This window comes from Phaethon aethereus, assembly GCF_964289735.1.
Source record: "Phaethon aethereus genome assembly, chromosome: 4".
Lineage (NCBI taxonomy): Eukaryota > Metazoa > Chordata > Aves > Phaethontiformes > Phaethontidae > Phaethon > Phaethon aethereus.
In genome coordinates, this window is record NC_138578.1 from 14746047 (window position 1) to 14771792 (window position 25746).

The following is a 25746-nucleotide window of genomic DNA, read 5'->3' on the forward strand; positions in this document are numbered from 1 at the left end:
GTACAGAATGATCTTCTGGAGTCTTAAAACCTGGGTGGATTTTGCAGAAAACAACAAAAAACCCCTCTCTGACAGGACAGTCAGAATGTAAGTTATCATTTTAAAGTTTTCAGAACTGCTGAATAATAGGTAATGATATGTAGAGGTAGGTATCACAAAACATATCAGGTAATGTTACTCCATTCCAATGCACTACACCTTTAAACACCCAAAGTAAAGCCCAGCAAATTTTACTTCATTAAGTCTGATATGAAAACTCCTCTTAGACTTTCACAGAGGCCATCTTTTCCAAAATGAGTTATGAACAGCGAAATCAAGAGGACAGAGACTTATGTACTGTTCATACATTACGATATATTTTATCCTTTGTTTTAAAAATTAGTGGGTTTTAAACTGATCATGTTTGCAGAGGGCAATTGTCTAAACACTACTCACAAAAATTCAAGTTACACTTACATTCATATACTTGTATTCCTCTACGCAGTAACTGATGGAGAATGAGAAGAGAAAGGTTTTACATGCTTTTTGATGCACAATGGGGTAAATACTGCATATGCATGTATTTAAGCTACATTTTACTAACACGTTTGGGGATTTTTTTAAGCATTGAAAAAATTACTTCTTTGAACATTTTTGCTAAGTAGTTACTTGAAGTAATGTTTTAAAAGTCCTTTAGGTGGACAGCATATTAACAGTGCCCATCTAAATGTGATGGCATTGCTGCCCGGGTCTCCATTTCATTATGGAAGTTGTGTATTAAAAGGTAGTAGAAATACACATATCTTTCAGACAGTCTGAACTTTGTCCGCGTTCTGTAATGTTACAAGAAAGAAATCAGAAAACACACAAACAGCACAGATTTGCACAAGAAAAGGCTACTGGAGTTGGGACAGGACAGCCAGTCCTGATGCAGGAGGAAAACCTGAGTGTACTTTGTACTCTGGAGAGAGGGTTCTGGGAAAGTTCAGCAATTTATCCTTGAAATTTGTTTATGAGTTGTGACCACAAATGCCATGGGGCAAATTCAGGCCTAAGTAGGTGGAATTTCCTTTCAAACAAAGCCGAGTTTGGTTCCAAGGAACTCAATAGAGCTTTGATGGCAAATCTGAAAGACATGTGTACTGTGACTTCTACTAGAGTCTCCTAATTCTCTTGCTGTGCTGATCTAGTGCAACACAAGTTACATCTACATCTGCAAGTTTAGATTATATGGGTAAACCAACTTTCTGAACAATTATTGTAAACTACTAAGTCTTTTTTATAATCATTAGGTTCAAAGAACTACTTGGCTAATCTTGCATGATAGATGCAAAATATCTGGACAAGATTTGTGTAAAGAAATATTAAAAACAGGGGGAAGGATTCATTGGAAAACCTTGAAGAGGAAACAGAAATAATTTCTTAATAAAAACCAGCAAAGCAGACTCTATGACCCTTATTAGAACAATAAAAATGACCTCATAGCTCCTATTAAAACTTCTTCCAGGGAGGTTTGAAGGATAAAATCTTTAATGCATGCATATCTTTAGAAACATTATTTCATGTTGAAAAACAAATTTAAACATCCTTAGACATTACATATTTCAGAGTATCACATCAGTAAATGAAAAAGTTTGGTTAACAAGGAACACTGTAGTTTCATCAAGAGAGAAACAATCTTAAGAGCTGTGAGAAAAGGTAATTTAAATTACAATTTAAAATACAATACTGAATGGGATTAACACATCACTTGGTTATTTTTTAGAGGTAACTGCTTCAGACCTAACTATATTGAAGCCACAACAGGAATAAAATGAAACAGGCTGAGGATGAGAAGAAGTGGCCTCTGAGACAAAAATACTTATTCTTTTATACTAACTGGGGAAAAAAGATGCAGAGAAGAATACTTCAGAAGAGAATAGCCTCAAGATCATACAGTGTAAGTTTTGTACGAGTTCAAGAACTAACATAACAATATCCTCCTAGTTTACAAGTGCAAGGAGTCCACAAGAGTACACATCCTTGCAATTATTTCAAAAAGCAAAGCCCATACAAAGTTGAAGCTCCAACCTACACACTTGCACGATGACAGGTAGACACAGCTGCCCCTATTCCCACCATCTGCTAGTATCCTACCACAAGTCGCTGATACTCTTGGTCGGTCTCACCTCCTCCCTCAGACTAATACAACCACTTTGTCTCTCTTTTTCTCACACCCACCCTTTCTACTAGGATTGAGCAACTAACCACATTGGCAGTCAGGAAAATCAGAACCACTTGCCTCAATCTTTGAGCAACTTTTATTTCTGTTTCTTCCTCAAAGCTTTTCTTTATTTTGGTGAGTTTTGAATAATCATTAAAAAAAACAAACCATGGTGATTCTTTACTACGACTTTATCCGAAGAGGTGAATGCTATAATATGAAATTACAACAAGCACTATTACGTCCTTGGAGAAAATAACATAGTAGTAGTAAAAGTGGTTAAAGTAATCCTCTAACATTTAATAGGCATTTACCCACAGGGGAAATGAAAATCTGGGAAGAGGATGAACTGTGCAAGTCAGCATAATCTATTTTTATTGCTTACTAAAAAACCCTCACACATTAGTATTCTCAAACAAGATCAGGCCATAAATGCCTAAACACAGTAGTAAATGAATAAAATAAAGTATTATCACAATTCATATGATTTTTATAACCCATCATCACCATGCATAAGTATGTATCAGTCCATTGACTTTATTAAAAGCAAGATTCTGGTCTCCCACATGCTGTTTATTGGCATAAAAAGATCATACAGAAGCAGTAGATGGGGGGGATAAAAAAGAAAAGAAACTCCTATTGCAGGACAACCAACCACTGTAGGCAACCCTCTCTGATGGAGGGAGTTGCCTGGAAGTGCACAGGATGGCTTTGGGACGCAGCACTAGCTCACAGTGTTACTCTTAAACATGAGACCAGATGCCCACCTATGTGTGAGGCAACTTTCACAGGGTGAGAGGCAATGTCTTCTACTACACCATCCATTATCATTAGAAAAGGAAGGTATGCTTTCAGGGAAGCCCTGGACTGCTTAAAATACTTATTTTTCCGCAGTTGTATCAGCACAGCTTACAAGTATTCAAGCCATTTTAGTCGCTGCAGTGGGAATTTGGACATACAAAGGACTTTGGGACATCTGTGCTCCCTATCCTCTTTTATCCCAGGCCATACGTATTGTAATGATACTCAGTGTCTCTCCTGGTTACAAGGCCAAACACAAAGAAAGGTTTTAAACTTACATTACTTTGGTATCCTTTTCTTATGCCAACTAATTTACATTAGTAGGAGGAATGCGATTTATATTTTCATTGCTCCTTTATTAACTACAACCATGTCACTTTCCATTGCTTGTCTGTGATATTAGCGCTGCCCAGACACAAAGCCAAATACATTACAATGTAGTTCACAACTTTGCCCTGTGTTGTTTCTTTATAAAATAGTAACTTTTCAGAATATTTATATTGTTAACTGTATGCTGATGCTTAGACATTTAAAGTTATGACTGCACTCTAGCACAGCTCATTGCTCAGAACTTATAAAGTCACTGGAGTTCTAAAAATCATGAGCAATCAATTCTGTTGTTCAGTTACAGCTGTAAATTCTTACAAGCCAAAAAGATTGCTACATTTTGCCTATTTCATAGTACAAATTAATAATTTTAGCTCACCACATTATTCCAACTCAGAAAAATAAAATCTAGTATTTATATCGCTACTTCTTCTTCCTTACCTTCTCATGTCCTCCTTTATGTGCAGATTGATCAGTTCTTTAGGAACATGGAAAGAGAGAGTGGTCTCAGCCATCTGTTCCCGAATCCGCATCCACTTGTTGTCAGAAGTAGGGAATCTATATAACTTACAGATCGGGTTTTTTAACACTGCAGAGAGGAAAAATTGGATCATTGCTTTACTGTGGTTATATGACTCTTTGAAAATTTATGAGAACAATTTCATCCAAAAATAATACATTATTTACCCCCTTGCTTCCTGAATTAATTTTCAAACCATTAAAATTCTATTAAAAACATTAAATTTTTATTTATTATAGCAGCATGTGGAGGACAAAGTATTACTAGCACAGCAGATAAATCATACTTTACCTGCACAGTAGGTATCCTATGAATTTAGCATTTCAGTATAGTGAGAATGTAAATTATGCTCTCTATTCTTATACTTAAGATACAGTTAGGAAAAACAGAACGCACAAATAAACAATGAACTCACATACAGTCAATGCCATCACTTACCATTTGCTAGAATCACTCACATTGCTAATAAATTGCATGGGACAAGTGAAGCATGCCTCAGAGTTTAGCTATACCTGATGCACCTTCTCCATGATACGCAAACACAGTAGTCATTAATACAAATAGAGGGTGCGCATCTACATTAAAGGAAACTTGGCCATTAACATGGTCAAAAGGATGCCATTTTAGAGTCAACTTGACCACTGACATGGTCAAGAGGCTGCCACTACATAGAAATAAATATAACAATCCTGTAAATACATTACACGCACTGTTCTCGGATCGCTATTGTAACTTGACATAGGAAAATCATGTTACTTGATGCCTTGGAAGGTTATGCTTAAAACCCACCATGTTTTTTATCCTTAAGTTTTTTATCCTAAAGCTCTCACGTTGGCTACATTTCCATTCAGATCTTACAGTGATGCTCTATAAAAAAAGGTGGGAAATTTCTACTCTCTCCTTTCCCTTTTTCCCCAACTAATCTTAACTAATTTTCCAGGAGAAGCAAACGGGGGAAAAACTGAGAAAGAAAAGTTTTGTTTGACTACTTTCATAAGCTTACTCGGAGACAAATGATTGTCATTACACACACACACATCCACTCTCAGAAGGACTTTGGACAGCCACCCAAATCATCCAACAGCACCTTTCTATCAGCCTTCTGGAAAAAGCTGCCTTACAGCAGGCTCCCATTGTTCTGCCACTGAATGGTCTTTAACTCAAAGGAATGTATTCCCGTGTGCACTGCAAGGAAATGGTTGCTGTCAAAATGACATCTGCTAATAGAAATTTCAGCTTCACAACTCACTGCCACCATTATTGCCTATGTAGGCTGATTTATAGAGAATAAAAACACAGACCAAGTTATTGAAGATACACAAACTCTCTTGTCTATCTAATCAAACCGTTTTTTAACCAAAGTCCTTCAGGAAAGGTCTAAAACAAGACCACACGTTCTCTAGTAAAATGGTTGGTTGTTGGCAACTCCTAAATAAAGGAACGTTTTAAATAATCATCTTTTAAGTAATTGAAGATGTATTGTTTTCTATTCCCATCACTCTGCTGAGATCTCTTTAATCATTAGTCTTTGATGAGAAACTGGAAGCCTTTTTAGAGCCATTTTACCTTTATTTACTAATGATTTTACTTACAAAAACTAAATTCCAACTTACTGTTATGAAATAAACCTAATAGAGGCTTGATAGCCATGGCATGTGAATAACAGCAATTTTTCTTTACTACTGACACCCAAAATACAAAACACAAAGAGATGTTCAAGCATCTTTACACACATTTTACAGCTTGAGAGTCTTCACCACACAGACTTAACTATTCTCCACTACAAAAAAAAAACAACCCCACACCTCCAAGTCCTGTGCCTATGATCAATTTACACCCCGTGTCCAGGCTTCATTATACTACTTGATTAAAATATGCTGTAATGATTTCATATTTTCTTCCTCTTTCCTTGAGATTCTTCTAATTAACAAAATCAGTTTTGTCAATAATATTGACAGCATCTGTCAATCCACAAAGTAGATATATGGCACTGATCATCTTCTATTAACAAGACAGGGAATGACAATCTTCAGATGTCAGGGAGAGCTCAAGAAACTAAGGGCTGATTCAGGTCTATCCTTAAACAGAAACCTGCCAAAACAGATAATAATTTTGGGTTGGTGTTTTTCTTGGATTTTGGTTTTGGCTTTTTTTTTTTTTTTTTTTTTTTAATTTATTCAGTGCCACCACTAGGAATCAGGCTGATACTTTTTATCAGGACATTTCAAATGACAGAAAAGACTCTTTTCTCTATTTTAGCTTTTTCTATCTACTTCCTAAGAAGCTATCAAAGGATGTTTTTCCAAGAACAGCCCTTAAATAGGCACTCAGAATCTATTACATTTAAAAATTCACATTTGTTTGTGAGAACCTAATGCACAAATAGCTCCACAACCTCTTTCCTCCCATCTCCCCACTATCTACACCACCATCACAGGAAAAAACCAAAACCAAACAAAAAAACCCAACAGGACACTAGGAATCACTTTGAAAATGTGGATCCAAAGTTGTGACTTTCATCGTTGTTAGAATTATTAAGCTAGTCTTCAGGTACTACCTCCAAGTCTGAATTTTCAGATAGGGATAATCGCAAGTCGCAAGTTTTAAAACACGGCCAAAACATCTCTCCATGGGTTTATGAAGAAAATTTCATTTATAAACTCAGAAAAAAGCCTGGAATTTTTATTTCACAAAGAATCCAAATAATTCCCATTTGCAGTATTGCTTAAGATTGAGACTGTCAACAGGAATGGCACAATACTTTGTTTTCTTATTAATAGAACTGCTCAAGACATGTTATTCCATAAAAACCTCAGATGTACTTTCCTTTCCAACTACAATAATAATTGCTTTCTAATTACAAACAGTTGTCCAGAAAAGAAATCCAGAAGGCATGTAAAACCACTCAAACAGTAAGAATGGCGAGACTAGATTTGGTTTTCATAAAAAGTAGTTATTAAAATGAGTGAAAGTTTAATAAAGGTAATCCTTCCTGCATTTAGACAGTGATCATGAAAGGTACTGGGGGAAAAAAAAAAATCCAGATGAACTGCAGTAGTTAAAATAAAAGGAAAAAAATACTTTAAAAGCCTTTCTCTATAGCATGAAGCCCAAAAGCCAGTGCCATATATTTAACCATCCATATTTTTGGGCATTCTTGTTTTAAATTTAAAGACCTCTGTGCTTTTTATTCCATGCAATTTCCTTCACACTGCTTCCCCTGCAAGTAAAATAAAAATTAATAAAAGATTGAATACTCTGTTTTTATTTTTGTTCCCTATTGAACATAGATCAAAACATACTGCTATCATATACTAATTTACTAACAGTGTTTCTATTTATATCTTCCTTTGTAGCACAGGTGTATTATGCGTATCATCTCAGGAAGAATAATTTTAACTTTCTTAATTTTTGCTTCATTTCAATTACTTTTATTCCCTTTTTCATCGTAAAGCATGATATGTTTACATGCAAACAATTGGCAAACACTCCGGTGTTATAAATAAGTAACAGAATTTTGAGACCTATAGCTTCAGTCTCTTGGGGTATAAATGGAATAGTGATAAGCCTCTGTGAAATATGATGCTCATTCCCACTCAACTCAGTAAGTGCCTCATAACTCACTTTAGGGCTGTGAGCTCCTTATATTAAGATTTAAATTTCAAAAGAATGCCAATGTGCATCTATGCCTACAGGCTTAAAGATTCACATAGGGGTATTTTTTTCAGTTTCATAGGTTTGAAAGCCTGATAAACAGCATGAGATAGAAAGAACCAGACATCCTTACAACAGTATTCACATGTACTAATGTATAGGGTTTGCGTGGCAAGGTTTTGGTAGTGGGGGGGCCTGCAGGGGTGGCTTCTGTGAGAAGCTGCTAGAAGCTCCCCCTGTGTCCAATACAGCCAATGCCAGCTGGCTCCATGATGGACCTACTGCTGGCCAAGGATGAGCCCATCAGCGACGGTGGTAGTGCCTCTGGGATAACATAATTAAGAAGGGGGAAAAAATGGCACAGCAATCGCAGCTGGAGAGAGAACTGAGAATATGTGAGAGGAACAGCTCTGCAGACACCAAGGTCAGTGAAGGAGGAGGCAGGAGGTGCTCCAGGTGCTGGAGCAGAGATTCCCCTGCAGCCCGTGGTGAAGACCATGGTGAGGCCGGCTGCTCCCCTGCAGCCCATGGAGCTCCATGGTGGAGCAGATCTCCACCTGCAGCCTGTCGGGGGATGCCCAAAGAAGGCTGTGACCCCATGGGAAGCCCTGGAGCAGGTTCCTGGCAGGACCTGTGGACCCGTGGAGAGAGAGGAGCACACGTTGGAGCAGGTTTACTGACAGTGTTTGTTACCCTGTGGGGTACGTTTGGAGTTATGGCATTTGTCTTAACAAGTAACCATTACATGTGATGGAGCCCTTCTGTCCTGGAGATGGCTGAACACCTGCCTGCCTATGGGAAGCGGTGAATGGATTCCTTGTTTTGCTTTGCTTGTGTGTGCGGCTTTTGCTTTACCTATTAAACTTTCTTTATCTCAACCCACAAGTTTCTTCACTTTTACTCTTCTGATTCTCTCCCCAGTCCCACTGTGGGGGCAGTGAGCAAGCAGCTGCATGCTGCTTAGCTGCCAGCTGGGGATAAATCTCAACAACTAAATATATATGTATATGGAATATATACCGTACTGTAGAAAGTTCTGTTTGTACACAGCAGAGAAAGTAGTGCAGGCAATGGTGGTGTTATCAGGTCGTCTATAGTATCTTCTGCCACATTACTGATACTTCTACTTTCCCTTCTGTCCCTGTTTTTGATTGCCTCTAATTTTGCCGCACTGAAATTTGTCTGGCTTAAACTGATTTATTTTTTTTTATTTTTCAGTTAAGATGGTCCAGCTGCACAGAATGAGGCCAGAAATCTGCAATAGAAAGTTCTGTGCTTTATAAACTTGAATTCTGACAGTAAATCTTTTACAAGAGATGTCCGTTTTACCATATCCATGGCAATCCACCCAGATCTGACAACAACAGAAGCCTTGGGAAAAAAGTCTCAGTATGTAAAAGCTCAAAACCTGAACTTAACACATCATACATGCACCAAGGGACTACCTTTATTGAAAATTCTTGCATCCTTCCTAGCTTCTAATATGAATAGAGCTGTGCACATGGCATTTGCACGAGGTGGATGAATACTTTTTTGGGCAGAGCTAGTGCATGGTACAATATGCTTAAGGGCAGCACTGGCACCCATATGAGAAAGCCAGTCTCCAGCCAACACAGAGAGCTTTGAGTCACATGACGCCCTGTCATGGAGACATTCTGGGGAAGAAGTCTTACTGGTTGGGCAAAGAGGCGGAGAGTATAAAAGGAGAGCTAAAATTTTCTAAGGAAAGAAATTGGGAATTCAATAAAAACAGTGGGATTGACAAAACCTGGAACTGGTGCCAGGTGTCCACAGGGAAGTGGAGGCAATGCTGGGATGCGAAGAGGAAGTCACAAGTACAGGAAAACAGAATGAAGTATAAGTATTTATTAGAACAAACTTCCTGTGACTGAAAACTCTTTCCAATATCCTGCCTGCTGTCATTTCTTGTATATGCATCCGCAGTTCTGCTCTTTCCCCTCAACTCTTTTAAAAAAAAACAAAAAATGACAAAAAGCCTCCATGTTATGTTTGATTTTATAAACCCTTGCAATGTTGGGTAGGATGGAGGTTGTGGTTTTATGTTGCATGTTTGTATATGAAAGCAATAAAGGTAGAAGTGTTAAGCATTGTCTAGGTATACCGTAGAATCATGTGCAAATTCTCATGACAAAGTCTTCTAAACTTCATTATTCATAAAACTGACATCTACCTTGGAAGTTCCAACAGTTCCAACAAAGTACATTCCCCAAACTACAGCATTTCCCCATCCAAGAAAAGCCAACAAAAACTCCCAATCAAACCCACCCAGCAGAGGCAGCAAATTGGAAAAAAAAAAAAAAAAAACAGCTATGAATCAGTATCATTTTTCCCTAAACAGAAATGTAATTTCTTTAAGACTCACTTATCTGGGTGACATACAAAATCAGAATCAAGGAATGGCTGCACTGAATTAGACCAAATCATTCAAGGGGCTCTGTTATGTTGTCTCCAAGAAGAGACACAAATAGATACCTAGAGATGTAAGATACTCTCCATGCCTCTAGCTATTTTCAGTTCAGGAATTTCTGGAGGCAGATGTGGTTCCTGTGTATTTAGTAGTTCTCAATTAATATCTTTTCCACAAACACATCTAGTCTCACATTGAACCAATGAAAAGAAATGACAGTTCTGAAGAAGAAATTTTTCCCTTCTTCTGTTGTAGTCTCAACAAATCACAGAAAAAAAATTACAACATTCATACATGGAAAAAACTATTTTTTGGAGGTTTCTAGTGCCTCCTTCAGACTGCAAAGCTAGTCTAGTAAGTCTCCTGTCCTATCAGTGAAGTCATATGAAAAAGTTTCAGTAAAGGTTTTAAGAGGTTTTTCAAAACTTTTGTAGAGTAAAAGTTTAGAGTACTCAAAAAAAGAGTAACATTTCTCTTCAACTGTATGCAGCAAATACACAGAATTCTTGACAGCACTGTGGTTTCAGATGACCCATATAACTTATTTGTGACATTGTTACAGCAAAGTAATGGAGATTCATAAACTTGGGCTAATAAAACTTTTATGGTGCAGCACATCAGCATGTAATATTTCTCAGTATAATGAAAGAGAAATAGATCTATTCAACACTGTAGACTCAAGCCCAGAGTTGACCTAGAACTGAGAATGCCTTGCCAACAGCTTCCTTCATTTTAGGACATATAGCTTTCAGATCAAACTGAAATGGCCACTTTTTCAGCTATGAGAGAGATTAATTCTCCAGGGTGTTCAGTTGCAAATAATGCATAATTACTTTAACAGAATGTCATGCAATGACATGACAAAAACTTATTGAGGTTAATTCCATGCCCACTGAAGTCACTGACAGTCTTGAAAAACATTGAACAGTAAAGATGTAGGAGTGGAAGATTTTAGCAGTGTTTCAGAAAGCATAATAGACATTTCTGGAAGTTTTCCTCACATTTCTCAATAAAATGATACTGTCAAATATGTATAAAACATTAAAATATTAAACTTAAAAAATTGTGCATCATTTGAAAAGCCTTTTAAGAGCTCTGCCTCAAATCTTTGCAATTTCTTCATGATCTGATATAGCATTGCAACAGTCATCTTTTACAGATGTTAGAATACTTACCTGCATTTAATGAAGGCAAGTTGTCTTTACCACTTATGCCTTCAGTGGCTGTACATTCACGAACCAATGCACACTACAAAAGAAATGCAACCACAAATGCAATGCATTCAGGTGTTACAAGGAAATTCATAGCAGTTTATAAATGGCAGACTGAAAAACATCAATGATAATATAACAACCCAACCCTTAATTATAATTTATATTTTTATCTTTATATTTGTGTTCCAATATACTGCAACACAATCAGAATTATAGCAGAGAAAATGGCAAAATATGATCAGCTATCCCACAATAAAACAGGTTTCCTACCAATACAATGGCAGAGGTTAAAATAATTTTGACAAGTTCTGTGCTTTCAGAAAGGTTTCTTCTGACAAGGCAGTTTTTACATGCAGTGTCAGAAAGCACTCCATAAAGTTTTAAAGAAGGGAAAAGTAGGAAACACAAGAAGTCTTTAAAATGTGCTCACTGTTTGTGATTCAAGTCATTTATTATACAAGTGAATCGGCAGATTTCTTCGATAAGATTAGTGTATAAAATAAACGTATAAAAAGTTTATGGAAAAATCAACTGATGTAAACCTATGCTAAATGTATTAGGATGTATATTTTTAATGCTCCTCCTTCCCCAGTCAGGAAAAAACCCCAAATAGATAGCTCTAAAGGTGATAGGGAGCTCTGTTCCCAGGGCTTCCCCAGTTTATAGGTGTTCTGTTGCAGAGCTTGAAGCAAAGAGCAAGATACGACGTACTCTCTACCAGTTGGTATCTCAGATTGTATTTAACTATCATCTTACTCTTCCATGTGCAACTCCCTGCACATAGTTTATCTAATGAGTTAGCAAACCTAATTCAGAACTTACTTCTTTGAAGTAATTCAGTAACTCTACATTCTCACAATTGCATCCTTGATATGAACATATAAATTAAGACACCATGATGCAACTAATCCATAAAAGCTAAGGACTCCTTTAAAGACCATAGAAAATACAGCTGTCACAAAGTTGATCTTTCTTGACAAGTATTAGAACCCCCCAGAAAGATGCTATTAAAGCCTTCTGGTTCCCTCAAGCTAGGCACAACTCATTAATTACATCTCAAATAATTATGAGAAGTCTCATTCCACATTTTGAAATGGAAGAAAACATAAATGAAAGAGAAGAAGGCTGAAAAAATATCTGATGTTGCATATCTTGTGGAAGTTTTATAGCACAAAACCAGAAAGATTTAACAGCATTTGTTGGCTTCTTTGGAACTGGTCTATTGTTCTAAAGGGGCGTTGAGGTCCTTTCAGAAGAATGGTGAAAAGAGAAGTGTAAAATCTACCCTCAGAGTTTGCCCCAAAAGCAGCCTGGTTTGGCTGAGCAGAAAAGATATGCAGAACAATGCCCTTTTCTCCAAAAATACATTCTTATATGTTAGTTCTAAACAAAAAAAACGCTGCCCTTAATTTTACATTCCCTGTAGCATTATCTAAAGTTGTTGTGTTTGGTTTTTTTTCATAAAGAGTAGAATACACCATAGTGTACAGCAGTATACGATAGCATTAGGGCTGCAAAAATTCTGTCAGTGACAACGGGCCTGCAGAGGCAGAGATAGCAGGGGGTAACTCTGTACAGGTACGCCAGTTGCCATCAGTAAGGGACCCAGTTAGAGAGACCTTTTTATTAACTGCAAGTCATTCAAACCCCGATTTCCTCATTCTCAGGAGTCATTTCTGAATCTCTGCCAAGCCCAAACCTCTTGTCATCATAGAGACAGCCCATCTGTTCCACCCTCCCTCCTTTGGTTCTCCATTCCTCTCAGATCCACTCCCCCCATACCACCTCCAGCTCCAGTCTCCAGCCCTTTTGCCTGCAACAGCCTGCCTACTTAAGAGCATTTTTGCCCCTTCCAAGCCCTTCTGTCCTTCCTCTTGTCCCACCACCATGAGCACCCCAACTCAGCATCCCTATATACATCCTCTGGTCAACGCTGCTCTGTGCTAGCCCTCTGAAGGGGGGGGTTTTGCTGCGCCATCCCTCCCGCTGATTTTCCCCACTGCTGAGTGCTCCCATGAAATGCAGCTGAACCTGCCCCTTTGCAAGGGGATTCACCTCTTCTTTGGCTTGCCTGTCTGTCATTCTTTCCAGGTTTTCAGTATTGTGGGCACAGGTTGCACATAAAAATCCACGTGAACAGGACTTCAAGGGCAGAAAACAGAGGAACTGTCCAAGGGAAAAACAAGTCAGGTTTATGGCATCTCTGTGGACAGTTTTTTGATCAGAAGTGATTAAATATGATCAGTTGAGGTCAAAATCAGCTCTTTTTTTTCCTAAAGAAGGGGAGGGACTAGGAAACTGAGGATAGAGTATTACCCTGTACATTTTTATGAATAACTATTTTTAGTTTAGGGAGATTAAATGTACATACTACTTTATTCCAGAAACTTTTGATTAAGTCCTTAACTCAATTTGGAATTAGTAATTTAGGCATTTGGTGCAGCTGATCATTGTAATTAACTTGTGCAATGAACTGAGTTTATACCTTTTGATCCTGGGCATCTGTTGCGATGTGGTCCGTTTCCCCATCCTCTAGCTCTCCCATCTTCACAAGACTGACTTCAATGGTACCAACTGTCTTTCCACCATCAGAAGTCCTGAAAAAAAATCCATGGCATTGGGTCACCTGCAGCACCACATTCCTTCAGTAAAAATATTGTCAATAAACATTTAGTCCCCTCTCCATTCTGTATAGCTACAGTCACCTCTATTGAACTTGTTACTTACAATCATAAAGCAAATGTTAACAGTGAGGCATATTGTATTTTCTCCAAATTCTTTATAGCAATTAGTTTTCATCATGAAACTGAGAATGGGTAAGTGCTATAAATGGTGGAAGAATCCACGAACATTGCCAAGTTTTCATGCTAGATACTATTCTGTCTGCGGACCGACAGAGAAAGGGCTTCAACGTATTACAGCAATACCCCACTTATGACCTGCAATCTCACTGCACAGTACACTGCTTTGTTTCCCAACATAATCGGCAAAGAGAGAACATGCTCAGTATATTAATAAAACTCCTCCTAAATCAAAATAATTAAACTAGCCTGAGTATAACTTTTCCTCTTCTAGCAAAGTAATTATTCAGAATCAGTCCCATTTCTTTAACTATATGGGAGAAGATAATATAGTTCCAGGTAAATTTCTTTATTATCATCTCCACATATAATTTACTTCCTATCAGGCAAAAATAAATAGCAATTCAGATTTACAGCTCCAAAAAAAAGAGTACTGCTCACTACTTTTTGGAAGAAACAAGGGTTTGCTTTTTCAGCTTTCGCTGGTAGCAAAACACCAAGGTTAATGACGCAGTCTATCTCCCCTGGCTTATTCTGAACAGCTGGATTTTAGGAAAGGAAGGAAAGAAGGGTAACAGAACATTTAATAGTAATGAGGAAAGCATAACAACAGCCACCAAGCAAAAATCAGCAAAAGGAAATGACAGGAATAAGTTTAGGAGAATTGCAGAAGCACAGAGAGGAAGAAGAATAAAAAGAAATGGGTTTGGGGCAATACTGTGTATAACTTCAGAAGCAAAGTGATGAAGCAGAACAAATAAATACATAGATGAGGGACTAGAAGGCTGGCAATAAAAAAGAAAAAACGACTTTCAGAAACAGTAATGGTAGAAAAATGTTTCCATCAAAAACTGCCACATTCCTAGGGCAATCCTCACTGTAGGAAAACATCAAAAGCCCCTTCAACACAGACACCCCTTCCCGGAATTTTCAGAAATAGTCCTCACATTACATCAGCAAAGGAAGGAAAAATCCCCCAAACACCCTTCTCCTCATTTCACCAGCCAGGAGAAAGACTGCAGTCCGAGCGCTGGCCCGCTGGTACACGGACGTGCACAGTGCGGGACTGGGCGGAGGTACAGCCCCAGGCCCAGCTGGCGCAGGACGGCTCTGTGAGCCAATTCCTGCTGCCTCCCAGGCGCCCAGAGCCCCCGCGCAGCACCGCGCCGACGCGCGTCGTCTCCCGCGCTCGGGCAGGGCCGGCCCAGCTCAGCTTTGCTGCCTTCTGCCCAGGCGCAGGCTTTCCCAGAGCGCTTGCTCAAGCCCCAGGCGCGAGGACCCTGTCTCAGCACTGAGCTCCCACAATTTTACATAATCTGTATTTCTGCATGCGGTCTAAGGCCTTAATTAACTCAGAGTATGCCAGCTCTTTACACTGACTAAAAGTTAAGCACATACATTAGCCTTTTCAGGCATGGAGACTTACATATCATGCTAAATAAAAGCACTAATTTTTTACAGTAAAGTCTCAAAATATAGCTACACCCAAATTTCAGATTTAAATAATTATTTTGGTTGCAAACCATTATGCTTTAATACGTGACTCAGTGGAATACATTCTCCTAGCAACTACACAAATTAAATATGTTCTTATATAAAACGTTGCAGAATACACATAATTCTTCATATTTTACATGTGTCACTACTTCATTTGCTCTAAGCCAAATTCATTACTGACAATAAAGGAACAATTAAAAATGAACCAATTCCAGATAGCCTTGCAACCAAAGCCACCAAACTTAATTAACAAAGTATTAAAAAAAAATGTCACGGGGTAGAAAAAAAGTAACGAAAAGTAACGATGATGAAGGGTACAATGTCCAAAGGGTGTTTATGAGCAAAAATACATAATAATTTTCAAGTGCCTGAGAACAACTTAAGTGTCTGCTGAAGCTGAATGAAGAACATTCCCCTGCGTTGCTGCAGATCAGTGGTTTGACTTCGTTTTCTCCTTCCTGTAACGGACTACAGCATTTCCAAGGAGAATGGGAATACAATAGATGTTAGCAAATCACATATACCTTTAAGAATCAGAGTAAGCATGTGGCTGTAAGACTGAAAATTTTTCAACAGCTTAACGTGTCCCTGTCAAAGTGTCAAGTGCATGACCTCATTACCAGGCTGACTTGACACACTAGGATAACAGCACTTTGCTGTTATCCTAGTCTGAAAGGAAAACGTTGCATTCATTTGACTTTGAAAAGTAAAATCCTACCCATCCTTTTTTTAGGCAACACATTTTTCCAAGGCCAAAGAGATCTGCAAGTCTGAGACTGACCTACATAGAACAGATCTGATTTAAAATTACATCAGGGTAAGTTAAGAGTGTAAACAAAGGTTGAGCAAAATGGAGCTCAATTTGCAAATAAACTGATACAAGTCAATGAGGCATGTTTTTTGAGTAAAACAAAATAAAAATGGAAATGCCAGTTATGCTTTCTCAGTCCTTGACTCCTTTTCTTCAGAACACTAAATATTCCCCCTCGTTGCTGTCATTGGAGCCTTGGCCTCAGCAGGGCAGTAAGCACTGCACTGCTTGCCTGCACAAGTAGCAATATGTATTTGGAAGTTTTCATCGTACACATTTAAAAAATATGATTGATCTAATTTCACTTTTTTAAATTTCTAATTTTTTCAATTATTTTCTTCTCAAAATCACTCCTGGTCCAATACATATGCAATATTACAATCTGAAACATGCAGTATCTGCAAGAGAAGGTAATACAACAGAATAAAAGTAAACAGTGGGACTGCTGCATTGTAGTTGTACTCCTTCCTCCAATTCTCTTATCTTTCCACATGGAAATACGAAAACACAATTTAAAAAACAAAAAACCCAAAGTTTCCTTTGAATGTTACAGGCACACAGATCAACAAACTGCTCTATAAATGTCCAGGGAGAAATTGTCATTAGCTGTGTCAGACACTGAATTTAAAATACCACTGGTGCATGAGTCTTCAAACAGACACCTCATACACTTAAAACTTTCAAGCAACATTGTGAGATTATAATTTCACTTGAAAGACAATTATAAGTGAGAAACAGAAGTGATGCAGCGGGAAAAATTAAAAAAGCCTAGCTACCACACTTAAATAAAATAAAAATCTGTATTATTTTACTTCGCGCTACCAGAAACAGTATTGCGTGCACACACGTACTTCATGCCATTTGCCTGGAGAGAGTGGAAAAGACAATCTCACACATACACACTGTTCAACAGAGTATCAGGAGAATAATTAGTTGGTTTTAGGTACTTCACAATGCATTAGGATAGAATCAGCTTATTTGCTGTAGTTTAATAAAGCTGAAAAGCGCACTCTGCACTCACATGGTGCAGTGAAGACTGTCCCTGTGTCAAATTACTTACAGTCACGAGACGAGATATTATAGACCCACAGGACAAAGGACTGGACCTTGACAAAACTGCATAGGGACAGTGGGGGTAGGGAATACAGCAATGAAAATTAAAAAGTGTCAATGTGAAGAAGCCCATATATGGCTCAAACTCTAGCAGGTTTATGGAGTTTGAAAATTGCTGATCCTTTTTTAGCAGCCTGGGCCAAGGAGCACCAATCACCTGATGTCTGTCCACAGACCATCTGCATTGGGAATATGACCAATGAAAGAGACAAAGTATTGGAAGAGTGATTTCTAAACCAGACGTAGAATCTGGTGTCATAGGATACAGGCTTTGGCAGCAAAGCTGGCAACGTTTCAGGCTCTCCATAGCCATTCAGTCCAACATCACTGCGTACTGCAGTGCTCACTCCACCTAGCACAGCCATAATCCTACAACAGTCTGCACTCACCTAAGCTGGAGTCACCAAGGATCCAACTTCTAATAAACCTAGCAGAGCTGATTCTGAGTGAAACAGTAGGTTTTAAACTTAAAAAAAAAAACAAACCCAACTTCTATCACTGTTAAAAGCAACAATGTTGTTCTACTTGCTGATCCAAATCCAGATACTTTTGAAGCCGTCATGAAATCTGCTCATGCTTAATACAATTACTAATGCGTCTAATATTAATTTAAAGTTTATTACATACATGGATTTCCTTACCATCCTAAGTCCTTAAGGATCACCAGGTCAGTATCAGTTCCCTTAAATGTGAGGGAAAGAGCTAGCCAGCATGACCATGAGCAGCAGGAATACATGCCCACCTAAATATTTCTGTTGATAAAACGTTGACCCAGGCAACCAGAGAGAAAGAAGGTAACAAGCTAGTGGTGGAAAAGCAAGCGAGCTAGATGGACTGAGAATAGCAGCCATTTGCCTCCAATGCTGTTCTCATCAAGTCTTATTACTGCATGTTGAATATGCAAATTTAGGCCTGCTAATTGGTTCCCATGGCCATATCTTTCTTCCAAAGGGGGAAAAAAAAAAAGGCTCAAGAATACAAAGAAAAAGAGAAGCAGACAGCAGACTGTGTATTTGTATAGCTATGTTAACTATAAATGACAAAGCAAGCGATTGCCTCAAAAACAAACTGCATGACTTTCAGTCTAGCGGGCAGACTCTTTCTGCAATGCATAATACACCATAAATGCAATTAGTACAAGTATACATGTCATAAAATAATTTTCTCCACTGATGCAATATCTTTTGAAATATGCAAGCACAAAACTATTGTACTTGTGTAGAAGTGTTTATTCTGTGAATTCACATTAGAGCCTATTACAATCAATACCATTTTTAAACAAGTCCAGTGGTAAACAACACTCAGTTGCATTCTAAGGTGAAGGAACAAAGTTCTGCACTGTTCAATTCCTTCTCGGTTTTCATGATTTTAATGCACTGTTGATTAAGCTTCATGTCAAAACAAGTTTCACCTCAATTCTATGGGAGACTTGCCTGGCTTTTAAAGCCAAGCTGTTGTTCAACTGCTTCCTGAGGTGGATGGCATGACATGAAGCAGCCAAGAAACAATTTCAGGATGGAGACCAAATAAAAGCAGTTGAAGGCCGACTTGTACTGAATTTTAATAGGGAAAAGCAGATAAATATGTAGTATTTTATAGTCATCATTTGCTAAGGAAGTTATACGTGCATAAACGACTGCAAAAATTAGTGTGCTGCTTTCAAATTCTCTCTAGTTAACTAAACATTGTGAACGTAACCACTGCTGAAGTGCAGTTACGTGTCTTCTGCCCCACTGAACTACAAGATGCTTGGAGGACAGTGTTAGACATGAGGGAAGTTAGGAGGGACTTTCTTCAGTGGAGTCTTGGAGTGATATATTTTCCAAAAATAAGTATGGTTTATCTCCTTTATTTAAAGGAAATAGGTTCGGTCCTGCCCAAGATCGATGAAAACAAGGCAGCTAAAAAAAGCAGATTGATAAACATATAGATATTGTCCAAGAGGTCAAGTACAGCCACAAGTTTAAAGAAAGTCTGTATAGTACACAATTGACAGACAGCCTGTGGAACAGGCACATTCTCGCAGATAATCTGTGTAATTCATGCACTCCATCCTAGTTCTTTTTTTTTTTTTTTTTTTTTATGGTTAGCTTCATCGCTATGCAGTTCCTGCTTACAGGGACCAAAGAATCCGAGTGGTATTGGTATTACCTTAGCTTCATGTTGACATAGCCTACTTACACTTTTGTACTGTCTACTCAGAGGAGTATCCCAGACAGATGGACCTTATTTTTACAGAGGGCACAAAAGAATACTATTATCTTTTTAATTTGCTATTTCATATATGAAACTTAAGGGAAATCATACCAAAATCACCCAAACTAAAGAGGACCTTCCCGGAAACAGGGCAAACTACCACTACAGTGGAAGCAGTTAATGGAAGTACTAATTCCTAGCACTTTACAAAAGGTCACAGACTCAACCAAGCAAAAAAAACCAAACCACATTACACTGCTCTTAAAAGAAAGGCATAGCAAAATGATGCTCTAAACTGAACTTAAAATGTAAAACAATTAAAAAAATAAATCAGTATTAATTACTAAAATAGCAATCAGCATACCTAACTCTCGCTGACAAATAAAAAAGGATGTATACTTGCTTTTTTTTTTTTAATTGGATACACTGTAACATATAGTCAATATTAAGAAACATTCTGCTACTGAATATGGCTTTTCTTTTATTCAATAGCTCATTTTATCCTGTTCATCATCACAGCCCTATGAGAAAGCTGGAAGCAAGTAGCATTGCATTACCACTGGAAAATGAAACACTCAAGTCTATAGAAAGCATTTCTGTTTTTATAAATTTCATATTGGAAACTGCAATCCCAAGTCTCTAGTAACTAAATTCCTCTGCCAACATCAGTTGTGTACATTGCCAGCATCGAAGCAATTCTATAAACTGACATCTTCAGGTTTTGATGATTATATATAGGTGCACATATCTACAATAAACATTCATCCATCAGTTTAGGGCACCTTTATATAGAAGGGAGGACTATCAAAATAAAAGCTTCTTTTGCAGAGGTTTTGTAACTTGTGTCCCTAATCACTATTAAGGTACAATAGCGGGGAAAGGGAAAAAGTAGAGCATAGTTGGTCAACAGTAAGGAATTGTAGATGTATGCCAGCCCTCCACAAAATAACTGAGAAAAATACAAGAATATTCCTTTAAAAACACTTTTATATTGTTCCATTGTACCTCAGAAAGACAATGGCAAGACAAAATAACTAAAAAAAAAAGGCAGTGAAAAAGTAACCTGACTCTGTAATTACACCAATATTTACAAGGCACACGACAGAGAAACTTCCGGATCCTTAAATCTCTACTTCAGATGTAACAAAAGAATATCTCAACCACAAGCACTCCCTGGTAAACTCCCATCCAAATATATCAACAAAAATCAAATAGAATTGCATGCTCTGACAAGGCCCTTGGTATATCCCCTATCCTCCTGAGGGGTACTAATATAATATGGCAATTAGACAAAAGCAAGTTTAGATTATTAGGTTGCTCTGGTTAAATTGCCGTTGAAGAAATGTGGGTAATCTCTATTGATTTTATGCTGCTGAATAGCCATAATCAGGAAACAGTCCCACATTTGAAAGGTTAGGATTTTTTTCTAAAAAAAAAAAAAAAAAAAAATCCACCAAACTAACCCCTACTATTTAATGTATCTGCAAATTAATTTGAATTGGTACAATATTTGTCTTCTAGTGTTAGCTGCACAAAGAGGACATACAAGACTAAAAATATTAATTAAAAGCAAATCTGAAAAGGCTTCGAAGTTCAGCTGAAACTAACCCAACAATCTGTCATCTATTTGTTAGTTATGCATCTGAACTTTGTTTACAAATTAGATGGGTTAGATACAAAACACTTACTCTTTCCGAAGTTTCAGGAAACTTTGCATTCTGTCAGTTATTACGGCACCTGTTAGAGGCATTCTTTCATATCAAGTTTTCAGTATGTCAATCAGAGAGGCAAAGTTTGTCTCAAAGAACTCGAGACAACTTGAAATTCTTTAAGAACACACTCTTACAAACACTACGTTGGTATTTTTTTATCTAGCCATACATTTCTACAGAGAGTAGTCAGGTCACATGTTAACTGATTGGTTTTGTTTGTTAGAAAACGAAGTTATCTGCTTGTTAGGCATGGCATTTTCTGTGTTTGGGAGAAATTAAAATCAAGGCATTTTGTTAACTTTGCCCTGTAAACTACACAGACGTATGCAACTACTATTGTGATAAAAGTAAGGCAGGTGCAGTAACAAAACCAAAATACTTCAAGAAGCGTCTGTTTCAAAAACATGCAGTATCCTTGACATAGCAACAGTACCACAACATCGCTGAATGGGTCCTAATTTGGGCCTTCAGCCAAATCGAGGCTGGCTTCATGTGCACAGGGTAAAGAATGTAACACAACTTTTCTACAGCACCTGTGTACAATAACCCAGGCAGAACATACACTGGTGTCTCAGTTTTCCCAGCCACAGCTTCTTTCCACACAAAATTTTGCTTATGTAGAAACATGGTGAGTTTGGGCAGTTGCTCTGTGAAGCTTACCTGTACGTACCCAGTAATCCCAAATAAGCCACCATTGTGCTTGCAAAAATCAGCTCAACAAAATTCCTGCACTATATAAAGTCCAAAGAATTAATTCTGAAAATCACTGCCGAAAAGGTTTCCCCTAACCTTCAAAAAGTTTTGATTTGTACCTTGATTCATCTTAACCCATGCAAGTCAGTATCAGGGGTGAAAATTGACATTTTTTTTTTTCAGTGCACAGCTTTAAGAAATTTCTGTTCAGCCCAGCCCTAGTTTCTGAACACTGGCTCTGACTCTGGACCCTGTGTCACTGGAGTTGTATGTCACCCTGCCGCTGACATTTGAGTTTGGCTGCATGTAACAATGGGTTTAAAAGACTGCAACAAATTTCACATGAGAGAAGCCTTGAGTCATTGGGTCCACAATCTTTAAATACGCCTAGTACCCAAACCAGCAAACTGTGTACAGTGTTAATTCTTTAAACTACACACATCAAATGAAACTGAGAAACTTATGCCCCTTTCTAAAGGAAACTTCGAAAGAACATCCCCTATTTCAAGTTCCCTGCAATTCATCCATAGGTTATCATACCAAAAAATTACTAACTTGTTCTAATCTGACACATGGCAAGCTCCAGCTTAAAGAATTGCTACTTCATTTTGGCTTTGTGCATGGTAGAAATAGAAGCACTTCAAGTTGATATCTAATATACCTAAAGTAATATGGAGTTTCAAACACAGTAAAGCAGCAAACATAGAATCACTTAGGTAGGAAAAGGGCTTGAAGTCCACCAAGTCTAACTGTAAACCTAACACTGCCAAGTCCCCCGCCAAACCATGTCCTTAAGTGCCACATCTACACATCTTCTAAATACCTCCAGGGATGGTGACTCAACCACTTCCCTGGGCAGCCTGTTCCAATGCTTGACAACTCTTTCAGTGAAGAATTTTTTCCTAATATCCAATCTCAACCTCCCTGGCACAACTTGAGGCCATTTCCTCTTGTCCTATTGTTTATTACTTGGCAAAAGAGACTGACACCCACCTTGCTACAACCTCCTTTCAGGTAGCTATAGAGACCGATAAGCTCTCCCCTCAACCTCCTTTTCTCCAGACTAAACAACCCCACTTCCCTCAGCCGCTCCGCATAGGACTTGCTTTCTTATACACTTCACCAGCTCTTCTCTGGAGGCAAAATGCCATGGGTTATTAATTCAACATGGTTTAGAATAGAGGAAAACACTTACCTAAGGGTAAGGGTCAACTGTTGCTCCTTTGACTTTACCAAGTCTCCTACTCTAAAAGTTGTACAGCCCAGGAAGCTTCGCTACAAAACAAAGCAGAAAGAAAAGATAACATGTCCATTAATTTTTGAAGTTTGAATTCCTACTTGTTTTGGTCTCACACTTGGAAATCTTTCTTTGGTATCTAGAAAAATATTACATTCCAATACACTAGTTTGACACACTATATGGTAGTAATTTTTTATGCACCTGTAGCATGATTATCAATAAATTGTTAAACTTCGAGTTTACAGGTAGGATCCTCAGCTCTTTTTCATTAAGAACCATCTGACAACCTGACAAAATAATAGACTGTAAAATGTACAGCCACAGGAAAATTTTCATTCAGTACAGCAATTTACAACTTGCATCTTCCTCTTTCTATATTTCTAAACTGCAAGAAATGCTAATTTTTCAGTGTTTTACAAAAGTTGTTCTTGCTATGATTTTTGCTCTAGAAAACCTTAGGCACTACCATCTATGTATTCCAAATATGAATGTATTTGCTAAGAAAGTATTTTTCCATTGAGTTCAGCACAAGTTTATTAATAGAAATGTTACATTCCTCTAGTTTATGGCAATGTTTGTAAGTACTTGTTTCCTTTATTTCCATTGAAAGGTGGACCTATTCATTGCAGTACAAGTACAGAGAAATGTGCTAATGAAATTAGAATGTCTAAAATTAAATTTATCTACACCACTACATCTTCTCCTTTTATCAAAATCACCTTCACACATCACCAAGAAAATAGTGCAAAGAGGAAAACAAAGGCATCTTCTTTTGCTTTTTGGTTATTTTTTAACCTCTGCTCATATCCTGCTGCACATTGCTAAAATCTCGTTTGGTCAACTTGGCCAATGATAAGTATTCTTGCCCTGGGAAGAATGGGAAAGACAGTAGCAGTCTACAGCCATTTTCTATCTATTTATCTTTCAAATATACAACACAATAACACTCGCTCTGAATAAATTATAATGACATCATAAGACTATGTTGAATTTTTTCAAGAAAACAGTAGTACACCAAGTTTGTTTTTATTACACTATACTAATTTTACTCTACTGTTGGAATGGCAAAGTAAAATTCCAGGCCAAATTATGTATCTTCTTCGATATACAAATTAAGGAAGAATCAAGTTGCTCTGAGTCAACACAGGCTGCATGGCAAGGAGTAATTTTCCCCTTCAGGGAAAAAACAGAAGAGACTTTGTTGCTACTGAGAAGCGTAACTTCCTCTGTTAAAAAACCCCTGCAGCCTGTTTTCTTTCAGGAAATATAATTTCAGCTGGAGATTGAGTATTTGAATGCGAACAATAAAGGTCTACCCTAAGATAGGTTCTCTTGCATATAAAATGTACAGTTCACATAGCAATTAGCAATTTAGGTAGGCACCAACACTGGTCTCCATTTTGGTAAACTAAGTCGTCAGAGGCTCCTTCCTATCAATGGCACAGGCTTAGATTGCCTGGGCTTTGGCCGGCACTCAAGCAGCAAAGGAAAAGAGACACAAGCTAAGAGTCTAGGAAAGGCTGGCAAAACAGTGGATTTGGGAAGTGCTGAACAAGAAGGAAGAAAAAAGGCCTATAGGAAATATACAGAGAAAAATACCACAGCCATACAAGCAAAGATCATGGTTACTTTTCACTGCCAAAAAGAAATGTGTACTTTTACAAGAAATAGGTCCAGGTGTGACAAACAGTGATGCACAGCCTTGCTAGAGTGAACGCACAGATCGTTCTGTCTTCCTTTAGATCAGTCAACATGACAGTGTTCCTTCACCAAAACGCTATGGTGGCACAGCTAGCTCAGATTAGTTACCTTCTTAGTACAGTAAGAACACGTTCTGCAGCACAACATCTATATAGCAACCTTTATTCCGGCATTTCATGGCATTTGAGTGGTTGTACTTGCAACCTTACTGTTAGGAAAGAGGGAGAGGGATATTTGAAACGAAACTGATAGAGGTTGGGTCACTTGGCGCTTCTTTCTGTAGCACAACAGAACTATAAATCCGTTCAAGAACCATAAGTCAGAGTTCTCACATGATCAGGGCTAAGAGGAATTATACTGCTTGCTCATACATTTGGTCATTGTAGCCACTAACCATCTCCAAGTGTCATATCTAGTTCTTCAGGGTCATGAAATTAAAGGTGATTAATAATTTTATGGGCTTAAAAAATTCTACTTATTTGTCTGTTTCATATTTTTATGCTTATTTAGAACAAAATTTTCTTTGCCTGACGATGCAATTAGGAGTTATTTGCAAAGTTAAATAAAATTGTGAATGATCCCAAGACCCAAATGAAGAGAGTTATGCTAATGTTCAAGGGGTCTAATTTCAAACAACGCTAGGGAATACTTTTTCCATACTGATTTAGATACAAATAGTCTACCCTGGGGCCTGAACTGGCAGTCTACAAACGAATCTACCATTGCACATGTGACTTGGAGAGGCTTGAAAAGTAGGCTTTAAACAGAACCGCAGTTCTGTTTAATGAGTAATGTTCTTCTGTAATTTTGCTAGCGGGGTACTTACGATTATAAATCTTAGAATAGGTGCCTTGAG

General features: G+C 37.9%; 1 protein-coding gene across 7 annotated transcripts in view; it reads right to left on the minus strand.

Annotated features, from left to right (window-relative positions):
* The window catches only part of INPP4B (inositol polyphosphate-4-phosphatase type II B), a gene marked incomplete at both ends in the record, with an annotated part of 291862 nt that overhangs the window by 104231 nt on the left and 161885 nt on the right, over positions 1 to 25746 (minus strand). For 3 of the 7 annotated variants that reach the window (XM_081999529.1, XM_081999530.1, XM_081999528.1), the window contains 3 exons: positions 3752 to 3899; positions 11088 to 11160; positions 13612 to 13671. In XM_081999529.1, the coding sequence (XP_081855655.1) occupies positions 3752 to 3899; positions 11088 to 11160; positions 13612 to 13671 (281 nt within the window). Of the gene's footprint in view, positions 1 to 3751; positions 3900 to 11087; positions 11161 to 13611; positions 13724 to 23144; positions 23225 to 25746 lie in introns of those variants that run through there. The other 4 variants (XM_081999525.1, XM_081999524.1, XM_081999527.1 and 1 more) reach the window with 2 other exon arrangements.